This window comes from Psammomys obesus, unplaced genomic scaffold (assembly GCF_907164565.1).
Source record: "Psammomys obesus unplaced genomic scaffold, mPsaObe1.curated_primary_1811, whole genome shotgun sequence".
Taxonomy (NCBI): Eukaryota; Metazoa; Chordata; class Mammalia; order Rodentia; family Muridae; genus Psammomys; species Psammomys obesus.
The window spans coordinates 20,888,051-20,905,844 of NW_026585797.1; the positions used below are offsets into that span (position 1 = coordinate 20,888,051).

At 44.0% G+C, this 17,794-nt stretch overlaps 1 protein-coding gene across 1 annotated transcript in view; it reads right to left on the reverse strand.

Annotated features, from left to right (window-relative positions):
• Window positions 1-1,798: 1,798 nt before the first annotated feature.
• Tmem200a (transmembrane protein 200A) overlaps window positions 1,799-17,794 on the reverse strand; it is a 78,109-nt gene continuing 62,113 nt past the window's right edge. Inside the window, exon 2 of the mRNA XM_055599386.1 lies at window positions 1,799-3,326. Within this exon, the coding sequence (XP_055455361.1) occupies window positions 1,835-3,310 (1,476 nt within the window). The 5' untranslated portion in view covers window positions 3,311-3,326 and the 3' untranslated portion in view covers window positions 1,799-1,834. The remainder of the gene's footprint in view (window positions 3,327-17,794) is intronic.

Below are 17,794 nucleotides of genomic sequence, written 5' to 3' on the forward strand. Positions count from 1 at the left end.
AAAATAACATAATAAAAGGAATACCTGAGCATCTCTGTAACCTAACAAAGGCAATATTTAAAAGTCAGAGCACTCATGTACCATGGTATTAAATGCCATCAATAGCATACAGCAGAAAATTTGCAAACTAGGATTTTAAGCATAAATGTACATTTTATTTAAAAAGAATAGCAAAGGTATGAAGAACACACACTTCTATGAATAACAGACATTTATTAAATGTTTGTATAGTAAAATATTGAGCTCAGTCTATTATAACATACAGGCTTGAGGTTCCTTGAAGCAGGGTGCCTCTCAAGAAGGAAAAATGTGTAAACACAGGGTGGAATTCTGGGGCGCCACTCTACGAATGTATCCTTTCTGCCCTTCTTTGCAACTGCAATAAGAATATTCAGAAATGTTTAGGCTTTGGGGGAAAAAAAACAGAAAAAATTTCCTGAGTATTCCATTAGACTTTTTGTTAAATAAAGATTCTATTTTATGTGTGTAAGCGCCTATGTGTATATATGAGAAGCATGTGTATCCCTGGTGCCTACAGACGCCAGAAGAAGCTGTTAGATCTCCTGAAAGTGGATGTACAGATGACTGGGTCACTGGGGGCGTGATAGAAACCATATCATGGTTCTCTCCAAGAGCAGCAAATGCTTTTAATGTCTAGGACCTCACTGAACAATTCTTAAAACTATGTTACCTTCATGGAAAATGTGAAAAAGAAAAAAGTCTGAAGAAAACATTCACTTTAGTGTTTAGTATCTTTGACAGTTTAATATATTTGAGAACCACAACCCGAAAAATTTATTCAACCACGAGAAAGTCTTTGGAGTTAGCAGAAGGTTTGTCAGCACATGGTGAACCACAAGGCAGTTTATCAAGTGCTAAAGTTCCTTTTACCACCAAGCTAGTGGTGTGTGGAGATACTAAAAAACGCCGAGGATAGCATTATTTTCCAAATAATAAAATATATGTGTGTATATCTATATATGAAGAAAATAAGGATATGGGGATGATTGAATACTGGACAACAGAAGATGGTTAGAAAAAGTTAGATGCTAACGAATAGAATCTTTATTCCTTAGGCAGCATTTTCTCTGCATGTGTCAAGGCAAAAATTCTACAGACTACATTCATTAGTTCATTCATTTCTCAAATCACTCTGCAGAGAAATATTTGTTCTGGGCCTCTACAGTTACAACTAGTAGCTTTTTACTGTTTACCTCTAAACCATGGACTTCTTGGCCATGCTTTTTTTTTTTTCATTAAAATATCACCCTAAGAGAAATGATGGGGTGCTGACCATGAAGAGTTCAAAGTAAGATTCACAGCACATGTAACAGAAATTAATTCTCCTTTTATATTATGTAAGCAATCCCATATAAAACAATAATTCAGAAAAATCACATCTTAAGATTGCACTCACCCTCATTCATAAATACATCTACCGAGTATTGGAACTGAATTTAACACTTCTTGCCCACAATTTGGTACCCTACACTTTTCATTCTGGCTGCTTCATTCCACGAAGATGATAATCAGTGATAGGATTTGAAAGTAAAGCCAAGTTCTTAATATGACCGCAGGTATTTTGTATTCACGTCAACATCAACAACAACAACCAAAAATAACGTGCTTTCGAAGAGCGGGAAAACAAAATCCTGCATGATAGTACTGCAGGGAAAAAGAACCCATACATTCAGCCATCTTCATTACAGATTTAACCAGCCATTACTAACACGCTGCCATTTGATTTTAAAAGGCTTACAACCAATGATTTAAGAAGGAAAACACTGGTGAAAATAGTATATATCTTCCTGGAAAAATGATCCGTTTTTAAACACTAAAACCTTGTCTCAGAAGTTCCTCGTTTCAAGTTGTTACTCAAAAACTCATCATGTTCGAAACTCAAGTTGTTATGGGATCTTGATATCATGAGAAGTTTCTCTTTGTTCGTGAAGTCTTTTTTGATGGCTGTTTGGGGAACCAGCAACCGGTCCATTGGGTCCTCTTTGTTCTCCAGTTTCATGTACCCTTTGCTGTTGCTTCGATCCAACCGAGGCCAGCTAGGGTGCTTCCGTTGTTCAGCCTGCACAGTCAGGGTGGAACGCCCGCGGTCCAAGTCTAAGGATTTGGAGTGAGAGGAGAGTAAATGTAAGGATGTGTTGGATCCAAACTGCCTTCTAGCAGCTCCAGGAGACAAGAGTTGTCCAGTCCCAGGTCCCAGGGCCACAGAGGACTTGTATTGACTCGACAGGGACTCGCCAACGGAATTGTTCCGGGGGAGTAATGTGCTGGCGGGCTGAAAGGCTTCCCCAGAGCTGGGCAGTGGGACCACAAGGGAATCCATTGAAAGATTCCTGGACCTGCTTTTGAGGTTGTCTGCGACTTCAGTGATGCTGTCTATACTGGGCTCGTCAATGACACAGTTATTAAGTTTGATCACAGGCAGCGTAAAAGCGCTGATGGATGACGAGACGATGGATTTGGTGTCACACTTCTTGGAGCTGCTGGCCTTGTCGTCGGTGGTCTTGGATGGAGGTGGATAAAGGCCGAAGACAGACACTGCGCTGTCAGAGAGCAAAGGCGGCATGAGGTGCCCCGGGCTCTTACTTTCACTCAGCATCAGCTCATCCTCCTCCACAGAGCTGTCCACCCGAAAGCTGCTCCGCGTCGCCGAGAAGGAGGCCACGGTGGTGGCCGCCAGCCGGGATGCACAGGGGCTGCCGTTCTGCCTCACCTCTCCGTCTCCCAGCAAGCCCGTGTACAGGCCGTTCGCCTGCTTCTGCTCCTTGAGTCTGAGCGCGTGGATGTCGATGACGGTCGAGTAGATATCCCTCATGTGGATGATTTTCGTTTCTTTGTCGCGGTTCTCGTGAAGGATGGCGTTGGCACAGATGAAAATGAAGATGCCGATGCCCATGGTAAATGGGCCAAGCATCTTCATCTTGTCGGAGTGAAGGTGCTGCTCAAAGAAGCGCACCACCACACCGCCCTGGTTCCGAACCACCTGCGTCTCATTGGTGGACAGCGTGGTCTCGGCGTCGATGAACTGCTCCTTCTGGGGCCAATACCCGAGGACCGCCATGGCGATCCCAGTGATGGACACCAGCACCCCCAGAATGAGGAAGAAGCCGGATGGAGAATAAAGCCGGATTTTCCCACGAACTACCACGACGTCAGCTCGCGGGCGCCGTCGGACGGGTTTCTGGTCCTGGGGAGCAGGCAATGGGCTGAGGTTGATATGTTGCTGGGACCTAGCCGAGTCCTGACGCTTCAGGGCCGCCAGGCCGGTGATGACCCCACCAGTGGCTATCATAGCGTCCTCTCGTGCCCTGAAAAGAAAGGAAACGGGTGATCCACATGTGTGCTTGGGAGGCTGTGAAACCCAGTCTGAGAACGGCTCACGCGGGCCGTGGCTACCACTGTGCAATGTGGTAAAGGCCAAAGAATAACTCTTAAATCATCACATTTTGGAAAGACGTTATGTTGGTTGACTAATGTGAATTTCTGGAGCGCTCCCTCGGGACCCTTCGTGTGTGTGTGTTAATGCATTATGAGCTTAATAAATATTTTTGGTTAAATAATTTCTTCACCTCAATATATTAAACTGTCCCTTGGTCGCAAGCCCCCACTGCCCCCAGACATAACTTCCCATCACTGTTTATGTTATTTCAGGGAAATGGGGACTTGGGTGGTAAGATGGCTGGTGGGTTGGTAGTGTCTGCCTTACAAGCAAGAGGAACTAACGTACAATATTCCTCCCAGACCTGGGTGTCCAGGCCTGATCATGTGAGCTGGGCCCTGGGGAGGCTGGGGCAGGAGGACCCTTGGGCTCCCAGGCTTCCCAGCCTAGCGGAACCTACCAGTTCTAGGCCAGTGAGAGACTGTCTTAAAAAGCAGGGTAGATGGCATCCTGAAGAACAACAGTAGGTTTTGACCTCTGGCTACACACACACACACACACATAAATACACACAGGTACACATGCATGCACACACACATACACACACACACACACACACACACATACACACAGGTACACATACATGCACACACACATACACATAAATACACACATGCACACACACATACATGAATAACACAGAGACCTCACACCTGCCAAAAGAGCAGATTTTAGCATCCATGGTGAAAGTAACCCAGGAACTCCTCCTCTCACATTTAGCTTCTCTCTAACTTTTCATCTTCCCTGCCTGCCTCCTTGGATATCACTGTCCTCTTCTAAGTCTTCCAGCTTCCACTCTGACCTTACTACTTTCAATTCTGGATCTTCTTCCTTCACCCCAAAGTAAATTGTTATGCCCTAGAGTCCCGTCCTGGGATGCTTGTCTGGACTCTCCCTTGGTGTGCATATCTGCTCCCACAGTGCCTCTGTGCTGGTGAGTCCCCAGTCTGCACTTCAGCTTGCAGCCTGAATTTCAATTTACCATTTTCCACGGCCTGCTGGGGATCGCGCTCGTGTCCGCATGCTGCTGGCAAAGCCGCGCTCACGCCTCCATGCACCATGCGCTCAGTGTCACATGCAGCTTTTGGCTGGGGCTGGTCCTCAGGCGTGGCTCTGTGCACTGGTCTGTTCTTCCTCCCAACATCCCAGAGATTGTATGACACCTGGCAGCTCACTTCCACCTTGCTATTGCAATCGCACTCTCTCCAGATATTTACAGCGCTTATTGACTAGCACCGAGTCACCTCCCAGCTGCTCTCCCGCATTTGTGGTCCTCTTCCTGTACCAGTTAGTTTACCTGGACATGGCAGATTACCCCTTGACACACCTCTGCAAGACTATAACAGTAGAGAAGATGGATCTTGCTACCTGCAGATTAACCTGGGATTCAGACCCTATTTGTTTAGTCTCCCTGTCCCCATGTGTGCTCCACTTCCTGTTTCTCGTGTATACCCTATGTTATGCTGTTTCTGAGACTGCTAAGAAAGTTTCAGCCAGCTGGGTGTGTGACTCTGGCTTGAAAATAGCAATAAAAGAATGTTTTGTCTGGACTTTCCAGATCTCCTAACTCCCATCAGTCCCTGCCTTCACATCCTGACTTCTGGTTAATCATCAAAGCTCATGTTCTAACGCCTTTATAAAGTCCTTCTACGATGGTCTTAGCTCCCGTGTCTCTCACTTCATTCCCCAGTGCATTTGAACAAGCTTTCAAGGGCACTTGATACACACACACACACACACACACACACACACACACACCTGTAGTGTCTGAATTCTCAATTCCATGGTCAAATTCAATTTTAATTAACACTTTCATTATTTACTATAGTACCTTACACACAGCCCATGTTCAAGAAATAGCTGCTAATGATGCTAATGATGAAGACCTGCAGGCTAGCTCACTTACTACTTCTCTAACTTTCATACTCAAACAGATAAACAAAGAAAGTTAATGGACAAACAAAAGGCAACACTTTGTAAGTTGGTAAAAATTTCTATCTTGTTTTTCAATAAGTCGTCCACAAACTGCCAATTTTAGTTGGTAGAGAAACAAAGGGTATTTTAAGATTCTCTACATCTTTGAGAAGTTTCTGAAAGGGCACCCAATCCCATCTTCTGGGAGAGAAATCTCCTTTTGAATTCCCACTTATGATTTCTGAATTGTTGTGAAATAACCTGGTTGTGGATGGTGAGTGCCATTTTAGTGAGCTGGCAAAGAGATCCAGCTTGCTGTGGACTTATAACCAGGATTAAGGTAGTTTAATGTTGAGAGAGTAAACAAGAACAGAACCCAAGGCTCTAGCCTATGAGATTTATCAAGGTATACATGCTAAGCTTAGAGCAGCTTCCAAACCTTGCCTAAAATAAAGCATAGCGTCAACCTCTGTTTTCTGTAACCCAAACCAGTTCCAAATGTTTGAAGGAAATGCCTAGTTTAGCTTTCAGGCATCCAGGCTAGCTCTCTCCATATGGCGAGCTAAGGAAACAGTCAGAAATCCTTTTGAATAGATGGCTTTAAGAAAGAAACAAAGGAGGATGGCTTCCCTTTGATTTAAAGCAACCGTAGTGAGCTGTATTCCAAAGTGACATCCAGTCCTTTACCACTTGTTAAAATATTTCATTCTTTTTTTTTTTTTTCCTGAGAAAGAAGCTTGGGAAATGGCACTGGAAGAAAGAAAATGTTCTAAGAAAGAGATATGTATACAGAAAAGTGGGGGTAAAGGAGGAAGGACTGGGTTTCCATGTGAGCAAGAAAGGTAAGCATGCTAGGCTAAGAGGAAGAAGGAAGGGAACCAATGTATAGGAACCAAAGCAAACCCTTCTAGAGCAACAACAACAACAACAAAACATGTTGATTGTGGTAGGGATCTTATAATACCCAAAGCCAATCTGCCTTGGTAGGGTTTAGGTAGACAGGGATACAAAGATCCCCCAAACCAGCGAACCAAGATTTGATGACAGTTCCCATCTTTAACTTGATTCAAAGCACCCACACTATAACATTTGGTATCACCAGTCAGAGATCCAAACTAGAGCCCATGGGAAAAGCAAAGAAGCAAATTCAGTCACTGCTTCACGGAGCTTGAAACCTAATGGAAAAGCTAATAGACCAGCAGTAACCAGCTGGAGGTCACACCAGAAAAAATGTTTCAATTAGGAAGGGCTTCACACCAGGGTATGTTCAAGGGACAACAGTTTCACATTTATCATGGTGAGAAGTCAGGCTAACATCAATTTAGATCAGGTGAGGGAAAGCCAGCAGGCAGGAAAACAGCAGAATGCCCTTCCCTTTGGCCAGTGGTTCTCAACCTTCCTAATGGTTTAACCCTTTAAGATTTAGTCCTTCAGGGAATTAGTTCATTACCATCTTGGCGGGAAGCACGGCAGCACACACACAGGCAGTCATGATGTAGTATACAGAGTACAGATCCACAGGCAGCAGGAAAAGAAAAAGCCATTAGGCCTGGCTTGGGCCTCAAAGCCTACTCCCAGTGACACTCTTCCTCCCACAAGGACACCCACTCCAATACGGCCACACCTCCTAATCACTCTCAAGTAGTGCCACTCACTAATGACTAAGCATTCAAATATTTCAACCACCACAAGGACTGAGCTGGCACAGACTTGCTTTTTCACCACTCTCCTCTGCCAGCCTATGCGGCTTTGCCAGATATAACCCCATTGCCTTGAACTTCTCAGCTCTACAAATGTAAGCCACTCATTTTCTGTATAAATTATCTAGACTCTTTACTGGAATAATACAGAAGAGGCTTAGACAGGGGGACACAGATTCCAGTTATGAGGGGTCTACCCTGATGGCCTAGTGTCCTTCTTAAGGCCCTCCTTCCTAAAGCCATTGCCTTAGGAGCTGGTGGTTATTATATGACTTTGATTGCCAAATGAATATTCAGTTTATAGCAAGTAGTTCACAAACAGAGAATACAGATGAGAAAAGCTGATCGAGATCCCTTGTGAGAACTGGAAATCTAAAAATCTATGTTATCTTCAATTCTTCTTTCTGCCACAAAGAAGAAATGATGAAAACAGAAATAGTCTCATATATCCTCACAACATTCTCATTTTTTTTTCTGGTATGCTTACCATTCAGACATTACCTGTGGGGTTTCTCTGAAAGACTCATGAACTATGTTGCTAGGTGCTAAAGGAGTTGTGTTTCCAACATTAGAGAATTCTTTCCTTTTGCGAGTGGCGGGGAGCATCTTGTCATCCCTCCACAAGGCCTCCCTCCACACATTTTCATCCCTTGCTCTCAGAGAAATCCTGATTGGATTTTACACATGGGAGGGGAGAGTAAAAATCACTAGCTATAAAAGGATGCTTTAGAAATGCCAGAGGTTAGAAAATTTCACAAGAAGCTTAATGTGCAGGAGCCTGTAGATTATGGGGTGGCATGTTTCAGTGCTAATGTGGATGGTGATTTTGCTCTGGGGAAAGGTGGCTTATTTGCGGTATAGGTGACTGTGAGGCCTTCCGGGGCCTCTGGAGGATGGATGCATGCGTGTTGCTTGCAGATCTGGGAGTCTTCTCCAAGCTGTGAAGTAACCCATGTTCACATGCCCCTTTCCCTCCAGCCTTTCTTTCAGGTCTATTGGAAGGTCGCCAGTGTGTTCTGGATTTCCCAGGCCTAGTTATCAATGAGAATGATCTTGGCACTTATTAGCATCTCTCCGATGTTGCTCCACAAATCCTGGTAGCCACGCTGCTGAGGGCAGCTCCTGTAGCTGTTCTGCGATGAGGGGTGGTCATAAGCGCTTCAGCTCTGCAGCTGGGACACCTCTGCTGACGTCTTGCATACTGGTAAGGTGGCAGCTTCCGCAGCAACGGTTTTTCGTTTTAACAGTTCAAGCCACCCTCCTGTGGAGCGGAGAATGTGACAGTTATTGTTGAGAGAGTGTCCAGGTTTGAAGAGCTGGGATATGCAGGACTTTGGGGAGGACAGGCTTCTAATGCCTTCTGTTCTTGTGGAACATGTCTCCCACTGGGTCCCAGCACGGTGCTCTCTGAGCTCATTACGGACCTGCTACTTGGCCTTCTGGAGATTTCTGTGTTCCAGGGCTGCGTGGCTCTTAGTCCTTGGAGAGTATTTGTCCCATGCCATTGTCGCGCAGCTCATAATTGGTTCCTGCCTGCGTTTTGTAGTTTGTCAGGCTGGCAGGTTTTGTAGAGGCATTGCTGACAGAGAATGCGTATAGATTTTCACGTGCTTTCTTTCTATGCTGCATTGTCTGTGAGCTTGATCTTGATCACATGTGTTACATTTTACGTGTAGTGACTTGAGTGTCAGCCTGCCAGTCCTCTAAAGACTGTGCTGTATTTTCCTCTCAGGGTTTCACATGACTATAGACCTTCACCCTATACCGAGCAATAAGAATGCCAGCAAGGTCTCCAGACTATGCAAGACTTGTCGTCACAGGCCTGATATTATACAGATTTTTATATTATGTCACCCTATGGCTTCTTCCCTAAGGCTGGTGACCCCCAGCTCCCTCTTCCTCATCATTCTATGTCTGTTTCATACCCTAGTAACTCAAGAGCAGCAGAATGATGCCCGCGGAACTGTCTGGCTGCAAACACCAGTCAGATCATTCCTTACATTATATATTCAATATAATTCTGTAAATCTGAAGAAACAGAATTAATTAGAAAGAAAGGCAATCACCCATGGTATCAAATGATACAGGAAGGACCTGAACCTCTCAGCCTCTTATTTTAACATCCACACGCAAAACCACTGATGCACACATCAGTGGAAGAGAGGACTTCCATTCTATTCTCTTATGTCCTGAACTGCTAGTCTGATTGAACTGCTAGTCACCCATAGGAATTTTCTCTTTCAACTCTGGTAAAGATGTAGATTAAAAAAAAAAATCTCAAAGTTTGAAATGTCTCTACTGGGAAGAACGTCCTAAAACTGTTGTCTCTTGAACAGAAAATATTTCCATCTGTCACATTTGTGGGTGCCACATGGAGTTTTATGTAATGTTTTGTTTGGTCCTGAAGGCATAGATTAATTTTTACTTCCCTTGGGCAGATAGTCTTGCATTCTGGTGGTTTCTAAGCCCTAAAGAGGGATAAAAATCCAAATACATGAATAGAACAGTGTCAATTATATTGAAAATAAATGGCATACTTCAAGCGAAAATCATAATGTAAGGATGAATCAGATTCTATGCACATAGAAAGCTGTTGCTGATGTGCCGAGTCTCTGTGAACTGCCGCCACCTCTTGAAAGGCTCCTCTGATTCTTCCAGAGGCTACAGAAGAGCACTCTGCAATGTTGCCATCTCAGAAGGCAGTTTGCTTCGTTTTAAATATTGACTTCAACTCCTTTCCCACAAGATTTCCTATCCCTTCATGGAGAGCTGGGCTTTATTAACTTTCTGTCCCTGTTGCTACACACATTTCATTTATATCTGAGAATCATTGAGTTGGTTCCTATCCTTCTGTGAGGTCCTCAGCTAGCATGAAAAAAACCACAGAAAGACAGAAACACATAGAAAGGCAAGAAACAACATTGGACCATGAGTCTGCAAGCTTGCTTTCCAACCCTATTCTTGCCGCTAACCTAGTTAGACCGAGACAACACACCTGGTCTTTAGTTCACTAAAAAGAATATTTGCATTGATTAACTTATAAAGTCTCTCAATTCTGCAAGTCTGGGTAATTAACTGTGACTGAGGCCGATGTGTGTGCGTGTCTGTAGAACCACATGTGCTGTATAGTGTCATGGTCTGTTCAGAACGGTAGACCAATGTGGTCATTAAAGAACCAAAATAGGAAGAAACAGATGTCCAGAAGCATGAGAAAGCTGAACACTGGCCTGGATTAGTGCTGTGAAAGCATATCCCAGAATGTGCTTCGCCTATAAAATGTGGGCAGCTGGAGGGTGAAGGAGCACAGCAAGGCTTTTTAAAATTATTAAACAAGACCAGAAGAGGATACGCACAAGGACTAGAATGGCTTCTGTGTGGCGTGCAGTGTTGTGCATGGAACAGAATGCAGAAATCTCAATAGAGACAACGTGAGTTTCTGCCCAGAAACGGTAGAATGAACCTGGTTCAGGGGAAAATCAAGCCCAAGATAAGACATCAGAAAATAAGAATAAGCGCAAGACTCCACCAGTCTCCTCAGTGAGGAAAGTAGCTAGCAAATGAGAGTGTGTGTCGGTGAGTAGGTTCTGATGTCTGTGGTGAATGGGAGACTCTTGTAAGGTGGTAAATCTGTGGAGGTGGCCCAGCACTGTGGTCTTGGCTGAATGATGAGGATGAAGGTATACTTTGTAAAGTTCACACTGATAATCTTGATGCCTGTTGTTAATAAAATTGTGGCTAGTTTATGAGCACTAGGAATGGGAAAAATGAATGATCCAAAGGTTGCCATAACTTAATCGATGCTACTTTGTGCCAGAATAATATATGCACATAATGTTTCCAGGCTGTCTCTTAGATGCTCTCAAAACTGCAATGCCAGGTGTGCATTCCTGTGAATTGCATCAAGGAGTAGCTAAACCAAGCGACAATGCCCATCAGATAGGAGGCCCTTAGGAGACTAGCACAAGGCTTTGCTCTATGCACCCTTCAGCCTAGCCTCCCTGTACTTCTGGCATTCAGAAGTTTGAGTCACAGTATTTGCAGGTATATTTAAACTGGGAAGAACAACAGAGTTTTGGGACACACACTCTGAGGCCAAAGAAATTACATAAAAATTCTGCGCTCAAGTTGAAATGTAATTCAGTGTCCTAACATTTCCCAGTTGGATCTTTGACGATGTGGTTTTTGCTTTTATTGTCCCTTTGACAAAATACCCAAGAAAATAAACCTAAAATCAGGAAGGTTTATTCTGACTCACAGTTCAAGGGTACAGTCTGTCTTGGTGAGGGAGGCAGCTGTTCACAACAGCTGCTCTCAGGGAGCAGACAGCAATGGATGCTGGATTCAGCTCTTGGCTCCAGCTTATCAATGGCACTATGCACCATTTGCAATGGGTCCTTGTACCTCAGCTAATTCCCCTCACAAACCTAATTGGAAGTTTGTCTCCTAGGCGATTCAAGAATAGATCCTGTCTTGCTGACAATATTAATCATCAGAGAGGAAATAAGTCCCAGTGTGACTCCGACAAGGATGGTTGAGAATGAAAAGGAGCTAAAATGAAGGGGAGGGGTCCATTGAGGCTACATCTTCATGCTGAAGGGAATCCTGACAAGAGTGAGAGGTCGATGCTCACCCCCAGTCACACCTTCCGTCTTAATGCATCCTCTGCAGCTTTTCTTGGGTTGTGATTTGAGTACAGTGACTTGCTCCACAGACATAGTTATGAAAAAACAACATCTTTTAAATATTATAGAACACCAAATCAGGGTAAGAGAAAAGAAAACACAGGGGAAACCTATTCTCAGATGAAAGCGAACCTCGAAGGTTGGTCTCCACTGGATGAAAATATCAGCTCTACATGACCCTAGGTAGGTTGTTTAGACTCTCTGGAAAGTAATTTCTCAAAAAGTTGTTTAAAGCTGAGAATGGGGTGGACACCTTTAATCCTAGCGCTCGGAAAGCAGAGGATGATAGATCTCTGAGTTCATGCCTAGCTAGGTCTACAAAGCAAATGTCAGGACAGCCGGGGATACACAGAGATAGCCTGTCTCAAAACCAAAAAAGAAACAAAAAGACAAAAATGTGTTTGAGTGCAGAGCAGAGAAAATGCAGGTTTTCATCATAAGCGAGAAAGATTTAAGCTGGTTTTACATTTGCTGAATACCAAGTGCCAGTTGGCATTGTGGTTGAAAGATGGGAACACCTGTAGATCGTGTTCTGGGTTTCAGCTTCTCTAGTGGAACAGGCTCTAGCGTCCTCTTGCTGTCTGCCCTCTCACCACCACCAACTACAGCCACCTACTGGTTGAGGCTGATTTTCCTTAAACAGTGACTCTGGTACCCAGGTCTTAGGGCACCTCCTTTGTGGAGGCCTATAGGAGTGAAGCATTTAGGAAAGGCATTTGCCACGTCCCAAGGTTCATCCCTCCCTTCCCTTGTAGTTTTCATATTGGCTGCCACCACAGCAGGAAGCTGACTGCCAAAGGCGGCAGTTCTCAGCCTGTGGGTTGCAACCTCATTGGCAAACCTCTGTCTCCCAAACTATTTACATTATGATTCACAGCAGTAGTAAAATTACAGTTTTGAAGTAGCAATGAAAATAGTTTTGTGGTTGGGGATCAGCAAACTATGAGGAACTGTATTAAAAAGTCTCACATTAGGAAGGTTGAGAACCACTGCTTTACCCAATAATGCATATTGAGTTCCTAAAGAAGAACCAGGGCTCCCTGTCAGTTCTCATTTTTTTTTTACTCTTTCTGCTAAATTTCACACTTTCACTAAACTCCAGGGGAATAATTTGAACATCTTGGAAATTCTCTTGGGATGGTGGACTTCGGTAAGAAAGGACTATCCCAGATATGTTCAGACATCTTTCTGGAGCCTCTCATTATTAGAATGTCACCATTTCAATAGTTCTTACTTTGGTCTCAGATGTAGACTGTAGTTTAGTCAAATTACTTCACTTTTATCTGAATGAGTCCTCAAATGACCCTTTGAGGGGCCAATGAGATGGCTCAGCTGTTCTGAGCACTGACTGCTATTCCACAGGACCGGGATGGGTTTCAGGCACTCACAGAGCAGCTCCCAGCCATTCCTAACTCCAGCTCCAGCAGCTCTGGCATTTTCTAGCCTCTGTGGACATCAGGCACACATGGAGTGCACATATACACAGGTAAAAAGCTCGAGCATATAAATAAAATTAAATTAAAGAAAATAATGACCTTTTAAGCAATGGCTAGTCCTCAGCTCATGTGAGGGAAGGAGCTGCCATCCTAGAGCCCTGAGTGAGCAGACAGGGCTGAGTGGGGAGTCAGGAAGGAAACCGATATTCCTATCAAGCAAAGCTGGGAGATTTTTACCATGGAAATTGGCTTGGAGATCTTTGGTAGAGAGATGTGACTCTGAGGTCTAGGCCCTGCCCATTCTTAATCCAGACTGTGCCAATCAAGCTGCTCTCATGGCTTACCTTCCTTGTATTCCCTGCTTTGGAATCATTTCTCTTCCTTCCTGCTTTTCTTTCTCCCTGTTATGAAACCGAGAGCTCTCCTTTCCCATCCTCAAAGGCCGCAGCCTCCTTCTGGCATTTTTCCTCCATCATTCCACCTACAACACTGTGGGTGATTTGTCCTACAGGATTTCAGAGGATGGTGGATTCTATCCCAGAAGTGTGGTACACAGTTAACAGTGAGCAAATACACTGAAGCATGTGTTAAACACAGAAGTGAAACTGTTCTGCAAGAATTAGGAATACTATTTGTCGTTCTTAGTTATATTATTTCATTACCTATGCCTAATTCTGGAAAGAGGAGAGTCTGAGGGCTCTCTTATAAAGAAAAATTTCAGGCTTGTGTGTGTGTGTGTGTGTGTGTGTGTGTGTGTGTGTATGTCCATGTGTGTGTTAAGTTTCCTTGTTGTTAGATATTTCATAACAGCATATAAATATCTTCTAATGTAAAAGACATTGAAGCCTTTGCAGGCAGGTCAGTCAGCACCAGTTCATGCTGGTGTATGTACAAACCTTGGAGTCTTGTACCAGTGGCTACTCAAGTAAAATTATACATCCCCTTGGTTCTTTGGTATAGAGGGATACCAGTGATTACTTTCCAGGGTTCTTGTGAGGAATTCAGGAGCCTATGTGTGAATAAGCTGAATATTTGATTAATCAATGAATACAAATACAGCCTGTGGGTTAGTGTGTGACCACAGCCAATCTGAAAATTTCTTAAAGCATTATTGGTTCTGAGTGTCTATGAACTGGGTATCACTGAGGACCAACAACGTAAAAACTGGTAAGTATATAATCAGGCAGTACCAAACTTCCTTCATTGCAGTCCCACTAGTGTTAGATTTTGATGGAAAAAAAAATCAAGATGGAAGGCATTACTTAAAACTTGGGTTGAAGCGACCTGAATTTGTAAGGCTGCTTTCTGTTGGAGGAAACACATTGTAATAAACTGTAGGGATTTTTAACCATTCGTCCACCCAGTTGAAATTAAGGAGCAAAAAGTTTAAAATAGGGGTGTGGGTTCTGGCCATCTTAGCACCCCACCCATCCATCAGATGCTCACAGATAACTCACTCAAAGCAGTGACACATCGTGGGTCCCTGTGTGTAAAGCTCTGAAGTACAGCAAGGAAGAAGCAAAAGGAAGGAGTACAGATTTGTTTTCAATGCACAGAACAAAGTAGGTATTAGGCTTGGTTCCATCATCTCTAACGAGATGAATACAAATGAGCTGAATAGATGAACCCCCTCTCTCTGCAGCCCCAGATCAGACTCTTGGCCCTCAGGAAGCAGCTACACACACCGTGAGAAAATTGTTCTCAAACTGAGGGTGTTCTCATAAAGAAGCCTGTTCTATCTGCCTTTCAAAACTCAGTGAAAGCAGTGGAACTAACGGACTGGACATATAACTGAGGGCTGAGCTGGGGGGGTCTTGTGCCATTTGGAGGTCAACAGAGAACCCGTGAATTTGTCTAGTGACAGAGACAATTTGAGACCTGTTCAAGTGTTGCTTACTCTCACCTGCTTGCACTCAACACTCTTAGATTTAGACACAGTCCTCATTATTATCTTCTTAGCACAAGACATTAATTTGTCTCCCCACCGCTGGAGACTGAACCCAGGCCCCGTGCATGCTAGGAGAGTGCTCTACCATTGAACCACAGCCACCTCGATAGAGCCCCAAGTTGCCCAGTCTGGCCGTGAACTGTGCCAGCAGGCCTTAAACTTGTGATCCTCCTGTCTCAGCCTCCCTAGTAGCTGGGGTCACAGGTTTGTACCATAAGGGTCATCCAGGCCAGAAGCTAGTCCTTTAGGCACACTCGCGTAGATGCAGGCATTGCTCAAAAAGGTAGGATTGTTTCTGTGGCACGTCTACTTACTTTATTCGCTTAGCAGTTTTATCCCTTTCTGTATTTTCTCTGATCGTAGATCTCTGCCTCGACCCGGGACTGTATTTATTCTTAAATTAGCAGGCATACCAAATTCTGCAAGCAGGTGCAAGGTTGATTAATTTTACTGTTATTGTCTAGGTTTCAGCATTCTTTTTCGCTCCTTACGTAATTGTAATTCTCAAGCTGAAAAAAAAAAAAAAGCCACTGTGTTCCTTGCAAATATGTCCACAGCTCAGAGATGCACTCTAAAACCTGACTGGCAGCCCCACGGGTCAGCGTAGGCACTGTCAATTCGTTGCTGTTGCCTTCCACGTCAGGCCAGCACATACTACCCAGGCTGCGTGGTCCTCAGACGCTGGATCATATCTGTTCTGCTATCTCAAACAATGGGATGCGCGTCTCTTTCTCAGCAGCCTCCGTTACTCGCCTTAAGCTATATAACAGGCTACCTTTCAGGGACAGCATGACTGATCTGACCGCTCTTCTTCCATTGCTGGGCCCTTTCTTGGCCTCCAGATTTTCGTTACTACAGAGCCACACCGAATGTCCTCACAAGTCCTTGTGTAACCACTTGCACAAATCCTTCTTCTTTACACATCTTTATTTTGTGTGTACGTGTGGTGGAGGAGGGGTGAACGTCCCACGGTGCACTTGTGATGGTAACATCGGAGGACAGATTGCAGGTAGTTAGTTCTCTCCTGGCCCCCGGGGTTTCTTCACACCCGCCCGCATTAGGAGTATGTATTAACTGTACAAACTAATGTTTTCGTTGTGGTATTTTTACCCAGGCACATCCAGAGTCTGGACTGCACCTTCTCTGCCTAACACACTCTTGCACTCTCCTGTCCCCCCCGGCTCCTCCCCCCCCCAGTCTCTGCCCTAGTTGTCCTGGCTGTCTGGTCCTTCTTGTTTGTTTGTTCGTTTCCATTTATGAGAGAAAACACGAGCTGCTTCTTCCATGTCTATTGCCCTTGACACAATGACCTCCAGTGTCATCGTTGTTGTTGTTTTTTAATGCAAATGATACAATTACATTCTTTTTACGGCTGAGTAACTCCATTGTGTATATGCACTTTTTTTTTTTTTAATCTGTTCATTTGCTGGCAGTTATGGCCATCTTTCTAAAGGAGATATTACGGAAGTGAAATTGGCAGAGGAGTAAGGGAATGAGCATGTTGACTTGTGTGGGTCATTCTCAAATTAACCTGAAACATCTACCAATTCCTCTTCTCACTACACCTTGTAAATGCGTGTTTCCTCAAAGTTCACCAGCAGTGGATACACTATCTCTGTCTGTCTCCTCTCTGTCTCTCTCTCTCTCTCTCTCTGCCTGTCTGTCTTTCTGTCAGTTAGTAAACTTGTGTTTCTGAAGTGGTCTAAGTTTGCATCATCATGCATCATTCTTTTCAGTTGTGTGGGATGTTGCTATTTTTCTGCTATGGATTAGCTACTAATGCCGTGGATGTGCTTCTCTTTGATTGCCACCTCATTGCCGGGGAAGCAAATCATCCTGAAGTGTACTCCCTGCATTTATACAATGGTAATGAGCACACCTGATGATTTTTAGCGGTGTAGTGTTATTAGTGTTGCTGCTGTGGGAGGCTTCTCTTGGAAATGGTTTTACTGCTAACCATTCCTTTTGCAGTTTTTTTTTTTCATATTCCTGATATCTTACACAATTTATATATTTTCTCCTTTTCTTCTTTTCAGTTAATATACCTAGCAGATGATTCCAACAATTTCAGGGAGGGAAATATCTGTCTGCAGGAAACGCTTTTTAGAAGAGCTATGGGGCTTGGATGTAGCTAAATTATTGTGTTGCTTAGCCTGTACGATAGCCTAGGTTCCATCCCCAGCAACTGCACATATGAACACTTGTAATCCCGGCACTTGAGTGGTCGAGGCAGGAAGATCGGAAGTTCAGGATCATTCTCAACTACATATTAGGTTTGAAGCCAACCTAAGCTACATGGCACCCTTTTTCAAATCAAAACAAAACACATTCTGAAAGATGATGTGGAAAGAAAAGGGGACATTTAAGACAAGACCCTGGGGCTGGCAGTCTAGCTTTCAGACAGTTACGATTGGTGTCAAATTACCTGTGAGTTTTCTCTGCCTACAACTTTTGCCTCTTCTCAGAGAGCTTCCTTACACCTTTCACTTCCTCCTCTTTTTTCTTCTCTAGGGGCAACTCTGGGTCAACCAATTATGTCCTCTGAAATTCTACATAAAAACTCTTCCTGCCCCTTCCTTCCTTCCTGTCTTCTTTCTTTCTTCCTTCCTGTCTTTCTTTCTCTCCTTCCTTCCTTCCTTCCTTCCTTCCTTCCTTCC